Source organism: Boleophthalmus pectinirostris, unplaced genomic scaffold (assembly GCF_026225935.1).
Source record: "Boleophthalmus pectinirostris isolate CB_2022bp ecotype Guang Dong unplaced genomic scaffold, ASM2622593v1 HiC_scaffold_13, whole genome shotgun sequence".
Lineage (NCBI taxonomy): Eukaryota > Metazoa > Chordata > Actinopteri > Gobiiformes > Gobiidae > Boleophthalmus > Boleophthalmus pectinirostris.
The window spans coordinates 2,124,864-2,137,363 of record NW_026571036.1 but is presented as its reverse complement, the minus strand read 5'-3'; the positions used below and the strand labels follow the sequence as shown (position 1 = coordinate 2,137,363).

The window sequence follows — 12,500 nt, the reverse complement described above, 5'->3', positions numbered from 1 at the left end:
CACATCAAACACAAAAACCTGCACAAAAACTCTGTCAGTCCTTTGTGTTTCGTTTGTGCCGTTTTAGTTTTAGAAATAGTCAAGATTTTTTTTTAAAGGTCAAATTGGGGTCAGCAGCCTCCAGGAAACTTCAAACTGAAAAAAAAGGACACAAAACGGAGTCAATCGTTTGTGCTTCGTTTGTGCAGCAAAAAGTTGAATTTGTGTGATTCTGGTTCTTAAAAATAGTTTATCTTGGGTCGATGATTCAGCCTCAAAATGTGATGTGGGCGACTTCACGGAGATGACTGATAGAAATAAAAGAGAATGTCTTGACATAAGTGTGTAAAACTGCGTCTGTGTTTTGAAGAAGAGTTTTCCGGTGTTGACATAAGCCGGCGTGTTCTGTTTTACACCTCGCACACACTTCCTGCCTTTTTGCACTTTTTGTTTTCTGCTTTTCTTCTCAAACTTCCGCCGGTCTGATGTAAAACGGGGATAAACGTTGCCGCCGCCACCGGGAGCGGGTCAGAAAGTGAAAACCTGAGACTGGTTCAAGGTTTGCGGCGTCGTGTGTTAAACGTTTCTCACCGTGGAGGGAAGGTCACAGCAGCGATCCCGACTGCCCCAGGCCAAACTACACACCATGTCAAACATCTGCAGCTGGAACTACAAACGGAGAGGACAGGAAAACATGAGACATCACAGCGGAGACGAGCAGCAGACGCACAACAACACGCACGCACACGCACGCACACACACACACAACACACACACACACACACGCACACACGCACACACACACACACACACACACACACACACACGACACAGTGAGACATTTCAATCTAAGGCCTGAGTCTAAACACAGACTCTAGAGAACTGTTTACAAGAGAGATGTTTTTATGAGTCACGATCTGAATGTCGACAGTTCTGACACACGACAGAGTGAGTGAATCTCCTGTCGTTTCTCTGCTGATTCTGTTCATTATTAGTCTGATTCATTGGCCGGTTTCATTCGTAGAAACCGTGTGACCTCGCAGCGTTAGGATCCGTTCGCTCGACAGTCGGCGGGACTTTTTTTATTTAACCAATCGCTGCTGTTTGTTCATGCCGTATGTAACGCGCCGTTAACGGGGCAAACTTTTATATTCAGCTTTTCCCAAATCCTGTAAGACACAGGTGTCAAACATACGGCCCGGGGGCCAGATCCGGCCCTCCAACACCTTTAATCTGGCCCTCGGCTGATTTTCTGCTAAAATATTGTAATTATATTTTCTATTAAAATATTGTTAATTTTCTGTGGTATTTATCACAGCAGCGTCTCCAGCGTCTCTGTACGTGGCCCCTCCCACCAGAGCAGCACAAATGAAGACTTGTCTCTTTCCAAACGCTCTTAAAGGACGATCGTTTTGACTGTTGACCGTGACACCCTCATCAGAAAAATGTCCAACATGAGAAAAGTGGAGCCGAGTGCAGGATTTTACAACAAAAATGGACTTATTCCTGTTTACAGACAAGTTCATGTTAAAACTTTGTGTTGAAATTTTATTTTTCTTAAAGTTTCAGGTTGTTCATAATATTATAATATTTTGTAAAAGAATCACTTAAAAAAGATTTGTGTAATAGATTTGTGTTTCTCTGCACAAATATTTGAACTTATTGTTATTTTTGGGGTTTATATGACATGAGTTTTCTGATCCGGACACTTTGGGATCAAAGTCGGTTGGACACGACCCCGGAACAAAATGAGTTTAACACTCCTGGTCTATAGAACTGTTTACAGGAGAGATGTTTTTATGAGTCGCTTTGTCACGATCTGAATGTCGACAGTTCTGACACACGACAGAGTGAGTGAATCTCCTGTCGTTTCTCTGCTGATTCTGTTCATTATTAGTCTGATTCATTGGCCGGTTTCATTCGTAGAAACCGTGTGACCTCGCAGCGTTAGGATCCGTTCGCTCGACAGTCGGCGGGAACTTTTTTTTATTTAACCAATCGCTGCTGTTTGTTCGTAAATAAATGAAGTAGAAAGTTTGATCACTGTGTGCAAACATCAAACCTGCGTCTCTTCTTATTTCTTATTTTATTTATTTGTAAAGGGACAGTACATAATAATGAACATTAAAAATGTAAATATGCAAAGATTATGGCCAACGTGGCTCATTTCCATCTTCAGTCCCTCGGCAGGTTGAAGTAAAATCTGCTATAGGACGAGGAAAAGTAAATCCAACTCTAATCTAAAGAAATACGTGTCAAACTTGGGACTTATTTATTTGATTTTATTTATTATTTAGATTGTACTGTCGGTTTAGGCGGCGGGACTTTCATTTCCACAGAACCCGGCGTTAGGTTTGGCCGACGCCGACGCAGAAAATACAAGCGTGTGTGTTTAAACCCGTGGAGCTGGAACACGTTTCACACTCGGGGGAAGAAGCGTCTGACGTGTTTTGATCTCTGTGTGAAAAATCCACAGCTGGGACTAGATTGAACAGATCATAAAAGACGGACGGGAGGCGGAGGGACACGTGTTCCCGAGGCGGCGATTCGGCCCCGACATGTGCGCCGGACTTTGAAGTGTCCGCGTCTGTTATCAATGTGCTTAAAACATGGTTAATTTCATTTTATTTTCATTCATAAATCTGCATACGTCCCGCCGGAGCATCAAAGCGCACGTGGTTTGTATCGACCTCGGCTCCAGCGTCTCACGTTTAATAAACACAAACCTCGTAAAACCGTCTGGATAAACAAAAGTGAATATTAAGGTTTTATTGAAGATTTATTTATGTGTGGAATTAAGCGCCTGAGTGTGATTTTGATTTGTGCGCCAGATCCGAAGTAAACACGTGTAAATCAAACACAGCTTCTACTGAAAACAGATCAGCGTTTCTCCTCTTTTTCACTGACGATTTCAACACTTTTCCATGACCTAAAGTGAATTTTCCATGACTTTCCAGCACCTACATGTGGAGAACTGATTAAACTTTTAGGACTAAATCTGATGTTAACTCTTCCCACTCACTTTATGATTTGGATAATAGTTTTTAACATTCAAAATCCTGTCGGTGCTTTTATTGTCGTCTCTTTTAGGGCTGTAACGAAATCCAAATCTCTCCGTACGATATTATCACGATATTCATCTCACGGTACGATATTTATTGCGATATTTTAAAGAGGCTCATATAATTGTAAATGTGACGCTTTTTTTGTTTTAAAAATCCCTTGACAAGATTTTGGTGTGAATTATTTCCGTCATAATCCCAAGAATTCAAGTGAAAAACACATTTCTTCATGTCGTCTCGGGCTGAGTATCGTTAAGAAGTTGCCGATACGATACATGTCTCTATACAGTGAGCTTTCGGTTCGATACGATATATATCAAATTGATTCGATTTGGAAGGTTCTGTGGGTCTGGAGGGGGCGCGGGAAGGTTCTGTGAGTTTGGGGAAGGTTCTGTGAGTGTGGGGAAGGTTCTGTGAGTGTGGGGAAGGTTCTGTGAGGTGTGGGAAGGTTCTGTGAGTGTGGGAAGGTTCTGTGAGTGTGGTGGGGGCGTGGGAAGGTTCTGTGGGTCATACTCACGGTGGCAGACTCGCCCTTGGACCCGATGCTCTTGCTCATTTTGCCCAGGACCTGGTATCCGTCTGTGGACGTGTTTCCCGCCTCCTTCAGCTCCTTCTCTCCCACCTCCTGACAGTCGATGCTCAACTTCACCGACGACGACGAAACCATCACGTGAAGCTGCACAAACACAAACACACAAGTCTTCAGTGTGGAAAACAAGAGACGCATCCAAAATCAAACTAATCAATATGGAAACTAAAAGTAGTAGTAGAGTACAGAAGTAATACTACAGGTATTGATCCTAAAAAAAAGTCCCATTTTCAGGACAGAGTTACATTTTTAGAACTTTTCCTGAATGTGTTTAGAACGAACTGGATCAGAACAAGAACACAGACACCAGTATACACACATGGACCAGGTTTAGACCTGGTTTAGACCTGCGACAGACCTGGTTTAGATCTTGTTTAGTCCTGGTTTAGACCTGGTTTACATCTGGTTTAAACCTGGCTGAGTTTAGTCCTGATTTAGACCTGGTTTATGCATAATTTAGATTTGTTTTATACCTGGTTAAGTTTAGCCCTCCTGTAGTTCTGGTTTAGACCTGGTTTAGACCTGGTTTAGACCTGCTACAGACCTGTTTTAAATCTTGTTTATTCCTGGTTTACATCTGGTTTAGACCTGTTTTAGACCTGGTATAGAAGGGGTTTAGTGTGGTCCAAGTTTAGACCTGGTGTAGACCTGATTTAGACCTGGTTTAGACCTCCTACAGACCTGGTTTAGATCTTGTTTAGACCTGGTTTACACATAATTTAGATTTGTTTTAGACTTGGTTAAGTTTAGTCCTCTTATAGTTCTGGTTTAGACCTTTTTTAGACCTGGCTTAGACCTGGTTTAGTTTAGTCTTGGTTTAGACCTGGTATAGACCTGGATTAGACCTGGTTTAGTTTAGTCTTGGTTTAGACCTGGTATAGACCTGGATTAGACCTGGTTTAGTTTAGTCTTGGTTTAGACCTGGTATAGACCTGGATTAGACCTGGTTTAGTTTAGTCTTGGTTTAGACCTGGATCACTGAAGGATTGCGCAGGACACGTGGGAAAATAAAAGAAAATTTTACTATTTAATGTGTAAAATCACAGGAGATTGTCTAAAAGAAGAGTTTTTTTTTATTATTATTGTGCTATTGAAATCAGTATCGAGTCTGTTCCTTAGTGTGAGATTTCAGCATCGTGACTTTACTCCCAAACTAAAAGTCTAAAAGTGTCTTAAAGGTCTGACCCAGAACGTCCCGGTGCAGATCTACTGTACGAGCAGCTCTCCAGATCCACTCTCTGGGTCGAATTATAAAACCTTTTATTGTCCAAGAGTCGGGAAACGGTTTGACTGTTGTTTCCCTCGTCAGAAACAGACCTGGACTTTGTCTTTTGTTTCATTCACACGTGTTTGAGTGACTCTTTTTATGAGCCCGTCTCTGTTCCACCTTGTTGTTGTCGTCGCTGTAACTCGAGTCGTCTTTCATCATCGTCTTCGGAGTGAGTCCCTGGAATCTGCGGCTCGTGTGGGTCCGTCCACAGACGAGACCTGGTGCCGGTGAAGAGGTCAGGGCTCCCTCTTTTTCACCGACAAAACTTTTTCCATGACTTTTTCACGACCTAAAGTGAATTTTCCATGACTTTTTCACGACCTAAAGTGAATTTTCCATGACTTTTTCACGACCTAAAGTGAATTTTCCATGATTTTTCACGACCTAAACTAGGGTGACCATACGTCGGTTTTTCCCTGGACATGTCCGTATTTTGCGTCATGTCCGGGGTTTTTTTATAAAGTGATGCAAATGTCCGGGTTTTCAGTATCGTTCATTAAACTGAGCGTCTCTCGTAGCGTCTGTGACTCAGAAGGAGCGAGACACAAACAGTCGGTCAGTCTGAAACACACCGAAGCACAAATGCACATTTAACAACGACTTGGACAAGAAATTCTCCATTTTCCATCTCGGTCGGGACAAGTGTGAGTCCATGTGCACAGGTTGAGGTGAGAGTTCAGTGTCCCTCGTTTATCGTGGGAGTTACGTTCTAAAAATAACCTGCGACAGGTGAAATCCACCAAGTATCAACTTTATATTTTACAATTATTATATCTGTGTTAAGGCTGTAAAACCTCAGCACAAACTTTATACACTTTTCTCCGACAGGATCGACAGGTGCAACACTTTTTACTTCCTTTCTTAAAACTTATTTCTGCTGTCGTCCTTTTGTTATTTTCCTCCTTCTTTATGTAACAAAGTGAAGATTCATTTATTCCATAATGGAGCCGACAGCACAGAGTCCTGCACCGGTCTGTTTTTGGAGACCCACAGTACAACACCGCACCTGCCAGGACAGGACCGCACCTGACCGCACCTGCCAGTACAGGACCGCACCTGCTTGTTAACCCGAGATTATATCAAACTTTTGCGCTGCCTACGCCCCGGATTGAACCAAGACTAAACCAGGACTAAACCAGGACTAAACCAGGACTGAAGAGGAGGACTAAACCATGACTGAACTAGGACTGAACCAGGACTAAACCAGGACTAAACCAGGACTGAAACAGGACTCACTGTCAGGACGGGCTCGGTGGTGACCACAGGAGAAAGGAGCGGCTCAGCTCCGCACCTCACGGACATAAACGCGGCAGTCGCCCGATCGCGCTTTGTGGACAAACTGCTCGGGGTTTTCTCTCTTAAGTCCAAGATTAGTCCTGGTTTAGACCTGGTTTAGTCCTGACCCACCCCTGTGTAATTACCACCCGCCTGTAATACACAATATGGGCTCATACGCTGAAAAAAATTGCAAATCCATGATCCAGATGATTCTAGTGAAGGTGTGAGGAGTTTAAAAACACAGTGGAGCAGAGTGTTTTTGAGTGTTTGAGAGAAGAACTCAGCCTAAATGTGTGAAACAAAACACAGCTCCAGGTTTGTTTGTGACGAGGAAACGACTTCAGGACACAGATGAGAGTGTGATCGTGTGGTACGGGACCTTTAACGTTTGAGTTTTTCAGACTTCAGCCGTAGATCGTTGTGTGTTTTTTTTATTCTGACCTTGTGGAAGCTTCCGTGGAAGATCTTTTTGACGCCGTCGCCGTCGAACTTGGCCGTCTGCACCTCTCCGCTCTGGTCTTTGTTGTAGAAGGAGACGGTCTGAGAGGAGGCTGAAGGACACACGCAGGAAGACGAGGTAAGGACGCTGAACCGGGACTGAACCGGGACTGAACCGGGACTGAACCAGGACTAAACCAGGACTTACGGTCTATGGTGAGTCCGGTCTCGGGTTTGTGGTCCTTGGAGGAGACCTGCCACACGTCGAAGGCCTCGGAGGGAGAGTCCGGGAGCAGCCGCAGCATCAGGATCATCGTGAACGTGCTGGGAACGCCGTCCGGATGAACGTCCCTGAGGAGGAGACAGACGGGTTCAAGTGTCCTGGTCTAGTCCTGGTCTAGTCCTGGTTTAGTCCTGGTTTAGTCCTGGTTTAGTCCTGGTCTGGTCCTGGTCTAGTCCTGGTTTAGTCCTGGTCTAGTCCTGGTTTAGTCCTGGTTTAGTCCTGGTTTAGTCCTGGTCTAGTCCTGGTTTAGTCCTGGTCTAGTCCTGGTTTAGTCCTGGTTTAGCCCTGGTTTAATCCTGGTCTGGTCCTGGTTCAGTCCTGGTCTGGTCCTGGTCTGGTCCTGGTCTGGTCCTGGTTTAGTCCTGGTCTGGTCCTGGTCTGGTCCTGGTTCAGTCCTGGTCTGGTCCTGGTTCAGTCCTGGTCCTGGTCTGGTCTGGTCTGGTCCTGGTCTGGTCTGGTCTGGTCCTGGTCCTGGTCCTGGTCTGGACTCACGTGGAGGGCTGGGAGATGTAGGAGTTCTTGTGGAGTCTGTAGTCCTGGTTTAGTCTTGGTTTAGTCCTGGTCTGGTCCTGGTCTGGTCCTGGTTCAGTCCTGGTCTGGTCTGGTCCTGGTCCTGGTCCTGGTTCAGTCCTGGTCCTGGTCCTGGTCTGGACTCACGTGGAGGGCTGGGAGATGTAGGAGTTCTTGTGGAGTCTGTAGTCCTGGTTTAGTCTTGGTTTAGTCCTGGTCTGGTGCTGGTCTGGTCCTGGTCTGGTCTGGTCTGGTCTGGTCTGGTCTAGTCCTGGTCTGGTCCTGGTCTGGACTCACGTGGAGGGCTGGGAGATGTAGGAGTTCTTGTGGAGTCTGTAGTCCTGGTTTAGTCTTGGTTTAGTCCTGGTCCTGGTCTGGTCCTGGTCTGGTCTGGTCCTGGTCCTGGTCTGGTCCTGGTCCTGGTCTAGTCCTGGTCTGGTCCTGGTCTGGACTCACGTGGAGGGCTGGGAGATGTAGGAGTTCTTGTGGAGTCTGTAGTCCTGGTTTAGTCTTGGTTTAGTCCTGGTCCTGGTCTGGTCCTGGTCCTGGTCTGGTCCTGGTCTGGTCCTGGTTCAGTCCTGGTCTGGTCTGGTCTGGTCCTGGTTCAGTCCTGGTCTGGTCCTGGTCTGGACTCACGTGGAGGGCTGGGAGATGTAGGAGTTCTTGTGGAGTCTGTAGTCCTGGTTTAGTCTTGGTTTAGTCCTGGTCTGGTCTGGTCCTGGTCTGGTCCTGGTCTGGTCCTGGTCTGGTCTGGTCCTGGTCCTGGTCTGGTCCTGGTCCTGGTCTAGTCCTGGTCTGGTCCTGGTCTGGACTCACGTGGAGGGCTGGGAGATGTAGGAGTTCTTGTGGAGTCTGTAGTCCTGGTCTGGTTTAGTCTTGGTTTAGTCCTGGTCTGGTCCTGGTCCTGGTCCTGGTCTGGTCCTGGTCTGGTCCTGGTTCAGTCCTGGTCTGGTCTGGTCTGGTCCTGGTTCAGTCCTGGTCTGGTCCTGGTCTGGACTCACGTGGAGGGCTGGGAGATGTAGGAGTTCTTGTGGAGTCTGTAGTCCTGGTTTAGTCTTGGTTTAGTCCTGGTCTGGTCTGGTCCTGGTCTGGTCTGGTCTGGTCCTGGTTCAGTCCTGGTCTGGTCCTGGTCTGGTCTGGTCCTGGTCCTGGTCCTGGTCTGGTCCTGGTCCTGGTCTGGACTCACGTGGAGGGCTGGGAGATGTAGGAGTTCTTGTGGAGTCTGTAGTCCTGGTTTAGTCTTGGTTTAGTCCTGGTCTGGTCTGGTCTGGTCTGGTCTGGTCTGGTCTGGTCCTGGTTCAGTCCTGGTCCTGGTCCTGGTCTGGACTCACGTGGAGGGCTGGGAGATGTAGGAGTTCTTGTGGAGTCTGTAGTCCTGGTTTAGTCCTGGTCTGGTGTGGTCTGGTCCTGGTTCAGTCCTGGTCTGGTCCTGGTCTGGTCTGGTCTGGTCTGGTCCTGGTCTGGTCCTGGTCTAGTCCTGGTCTGGTCCTGGTCTGGACTCACGTGGAGGGCTGGGAGATGTAGGAGTTCTTGTGGAGTCTGTAGTCCTGGTTTAGTCTTGGTTTAGTCCTGGTCTGGTCCTGGTCTGGTCCTGGTCTGGTCTGGTCTGGTCCTGGTTCAGTCCTGGTCCTGGTCCTGGTCTGGACTCACGTGGAGGGCTGGGAGATGTAGGAGTTCTTGTGGAGTCTGTAGTCCTGGTTTAGTCTTGGTTTAGTCCTGGTCTGGTCTGGTCTGGTCCTGGTCTGGTCCTGGTCCTGGTCTGGTCTGGTCCTGGTCTAGTCCTGGTCTGGTCCTGGTCTGGACTCACGTGGAGGGCTGGGAGATGTAGGAGTTCTTGTGGAGTCTGTAGTCCTGGTTTAGTCTTGGTTTAGTCCTGGTCCTGGTCCTGGTCTGGTCCTGGTCTGGTCCTGGTCCTGGTCTGGTTCTGGTCCTGGTCTAGTCCTGGTCTGGTCCTGGTCTGGACTCACGTGGAGGGCTGGGAGATGTAGGAGTTCTTGTGGAGTCTGTAGTCCTGGTTTAGTCTTGGTTTAGTCCTGGTCTGGTCTGGTCTGGTCTGGTCCTGGTCCTGGTCTGGTCTGGTCCTGGTCTAGTCCTGGTCTGGTCCTGGTCTGGACTCACGTGGAGGGCTGGGAGATGTAGGAGTTCTTGTGGAGTCTGTAGTCCTGGTTTAGTCTTGGTTTAGTCCTGGTCTGGTCTGGTCGTGGTCTGGTCCTGGTCCTGGTCTGGTCTGGTCCTGGTCTAGTCCTGGTCTGGTCGTGGTCTGGACTCACGTGGAGGGCTGGGAGATGTAGGAGTTCTTGTGGAGTCTGTAGTCCTGGTTTAGTCTTGGTTTAGTCCTGGTCTGGTCCTGGTCCTGGTCCTGGTCTGGTCCTGGTCCTGGTCCTGGTCCTGGTCTGGTCTGGTCCTGGTCTAGTCCTGGTCTGGTCGTGGTCTGGACTCACGTGGAGGGCTGGGAGATGTAGGAGTTCTTGTGGAGTCTGTAGTCCTGGTTTAGTCTTGGTTTAGTCCTGGTCTGGTCCTGGTCTGGTGTGGTCTGGTCTGGTCTGGTCGTGGTCTGGTCCTGGTCCTGGTCTGGTCTGGTCCTGGTCCTGGTCCTGGTCCTGGTCCTGGTCTGGACTCACGTGGAGGGCTGGGAGATGTAGGAGTTCTTGTGGAGTCTGTAGTCCTGGTTTAGTCTTGGTTTAGTCCTGGTCTGGTCCTGGTTCAGTCCTGGTCCTGGTCTGGTCCTGGTCCTGGTCTAGTCCTGGTCTGGTCGTGGTCTGGACTCACGTGGAGGGCTGGGAGATGTAGGAGTTCTTGTGGAGTCTGTAGTCCTGGTTTAGTCTTGGTTTAGTCCTGGTCTGGTCCTGGTCTGGTGTGGTCTGGTCTGGTCTGGTCGTGGTCTGGTCCTGGTCCTGGTCTGGTCTGGTCCTGGTTCAGTCCTGGTCCTGGTCCTGGTCTGGACTCACGTGGAGGGCTGGGAGATGTAGGAGTTCTTGTGGAGTCTGTAGTCCTGGTTTAGTCTTGGTTTAGTCCTGGTCTGGTCCTGGTTCAGTCCTGGTCCTGGTCTGGTCTGGTCCTGGTCTAGTCCTGGTCTGGTCCTGGTCTGGACTCACGTGGAGGGCTGGGAGATGTAGGAGTTCTTGTGGAGTCTGTAGTCCTGGTTTAGTCTTGGTTTAGTCCTGGTCTGGTCTGGTCTGGTCCTGGTCCTGGTCTGGTCTTGGTCTGGTCTAGTCCTGGTCCTGGTCCTGGTCTGGACTCACGTGGAGGGCTGGGAGATGTAGGAGTTCTTGTGGAGTCTGTAGGCCGTGTAGCTGTTGAAGGAGCCTGGTTCCATGGAGACGCCGCTCAAGGAGCTGTAGCTTTTCTCCGTCAGGTTAAACGCCTCCAACATACGGAATCCTGCAGTTCAAAACACAGAATCATGTGAACGTGTCCACCGAGTTCAAACAAACTCAGATTAACTCCGACGATATCGTACACGACACCTGGGAATATGTTTTATAAAACCACGCACAACTTTACAACGATAAAAGATTGAAACTTAATAGAAACTTACTTATTTCCTTGAAAAGCTGACGGTTGCGGCTTTAGTTATTTTGGTTCGAGCGTGAATCTATTAAAACAACTGGATCGTGTATTGTTAAAGTTTATCGGCCAAACACTGGTGGAAAAAATCCTCTGGGCTGAGACAGGATTTTTCTGATAAATCACAAATGAATCATAAACTGCTCGTGTTCAGCTGACACGGATCTACAACTTTCAAAAATATCGGATTTTGTGGTGATTTTTACCTATTTTTAGACCATAAACTTTTTTCTCAGCTCAAAAATCCTTCAGTTGTCTTAAAAAACTCTTTATAATCGTTTAATCCGGCTCCACTCTGATTGGTCAAAGTGATCACATGACACAGGAGGCCGCGCTCCGTGTGCGTTTTCCCGTGGGACATAAAGACTCTACTGCACCTGCTCAGTCGACCCAGAGCCACTGGAAGAACCTCACCGGGCTAAAGGAGAATCTGGAGACATGAGACACTGAGCTCGACCCATTGATTTGAATGAACCAACATTTTGAAATCCGCCGCTTGGGTTAGATTTGCTTAGAGTTATTTCCGGCATTATCCTGCGTCACATGCTGCGTGATGATGTAGGGAAATCGAGTGTCCAATAGTTGGGTTTCAGACGACATCACAGCATTTTATAGATCAGAGGTGTTCACACTTTTTCATCATGTGATCTACTTACAAAATGACCAAGTCAAAATGATCTTCCTAATACAAAGTCAAACAAACTGCACTGAAACACTCTGTGGCCCTTTTCTGGACCCTCCCCCACAGTTTGAGAACCTCTTCTTTAAGAGAACTTCCTCTGACACTTTACACAAAACTGTGAAAAAAGTGAAGGAAGATTTTTAAACCTGTTTTTTAAAGTTCCAAACTGGAGTTTCATTCTTTTGTGGTTTTGCAGTGATATTTACCAGCCTCTGCACGTTTACCAAACCAAACGCACATCGTGACAAACACAGATGCATTTGTCACTTTTGTTAGACAAACTTCAGCCAAATGTGGCAGTAGGTCTGTTCTGTAGATCCGCTCTATGCTGTAGACCTGCTTTGTGCCAACACTGGAACACAAATTTAGACTGGTTTTTGCTTCACGTTTGGTCTTGTTCTTCTAATCAGCCGCACTGTGGGAGGGGCTTGTGTTGGCTGTACGCAGGAAGGAGCGAGAGCGTGAAAAGGCGAGGGGCGGCGTGCTGACGTGAGGCAGGTGGACAGGTAGGATGTTTAGGAAGTTGAACCTGCCCTGTGATGCACGCTGGTACACGAGGGCACACGCTGTCGCAGACGAGCCGTGCATAGGGAGCGTGTGTGTTTGTGATGCGCCGTAGAGTCTCCGCGGGTTTCAAATGAGCGCACAGGCTGCACTGAGACGCCCCACACGCTCCTGCACCCGCTACAAGTTTATTACCAACAGCAGCGGCCGCAATGAAATATGATCAGACCTCGAGTGAGAGACAAGACCGAGTCCAAACGCGAGTCCGAGACGAGACACGACGATCTACCCACACGACCTTGGAGATCGACTGGTAGATCGAGATCGACGTATTGAGC

General features: G+C 47.9%; 1 protein-coding gene across 1 annotated transcript in view; it reads right to left on the bottom strand.

Annotated features, from left to right (window-relative positions):
* Nucleotides 1–12,500, bottom strand: part of col12a1b (collagen, type XII, alpha 1b) — a 257,397-nt gene that overhangs the window by 25,103 nt on the left and 219,794 nt on the right. Inside the window, 5 exon segments of the mRNA XM_055149744.1 lie at nt 571–648; nt 3,559–3,717; nt 6,620–6,729; nt 6,825–6,967; nt 10,652–10,790. Of these exon segments, the coding sequence (XP_055005719.1) occupies nt 571–648; nt 3,559–3,717; nt 6,620–6,729; nt 6,825–6,967; nt 10,652–10,790 (629 nt within the window).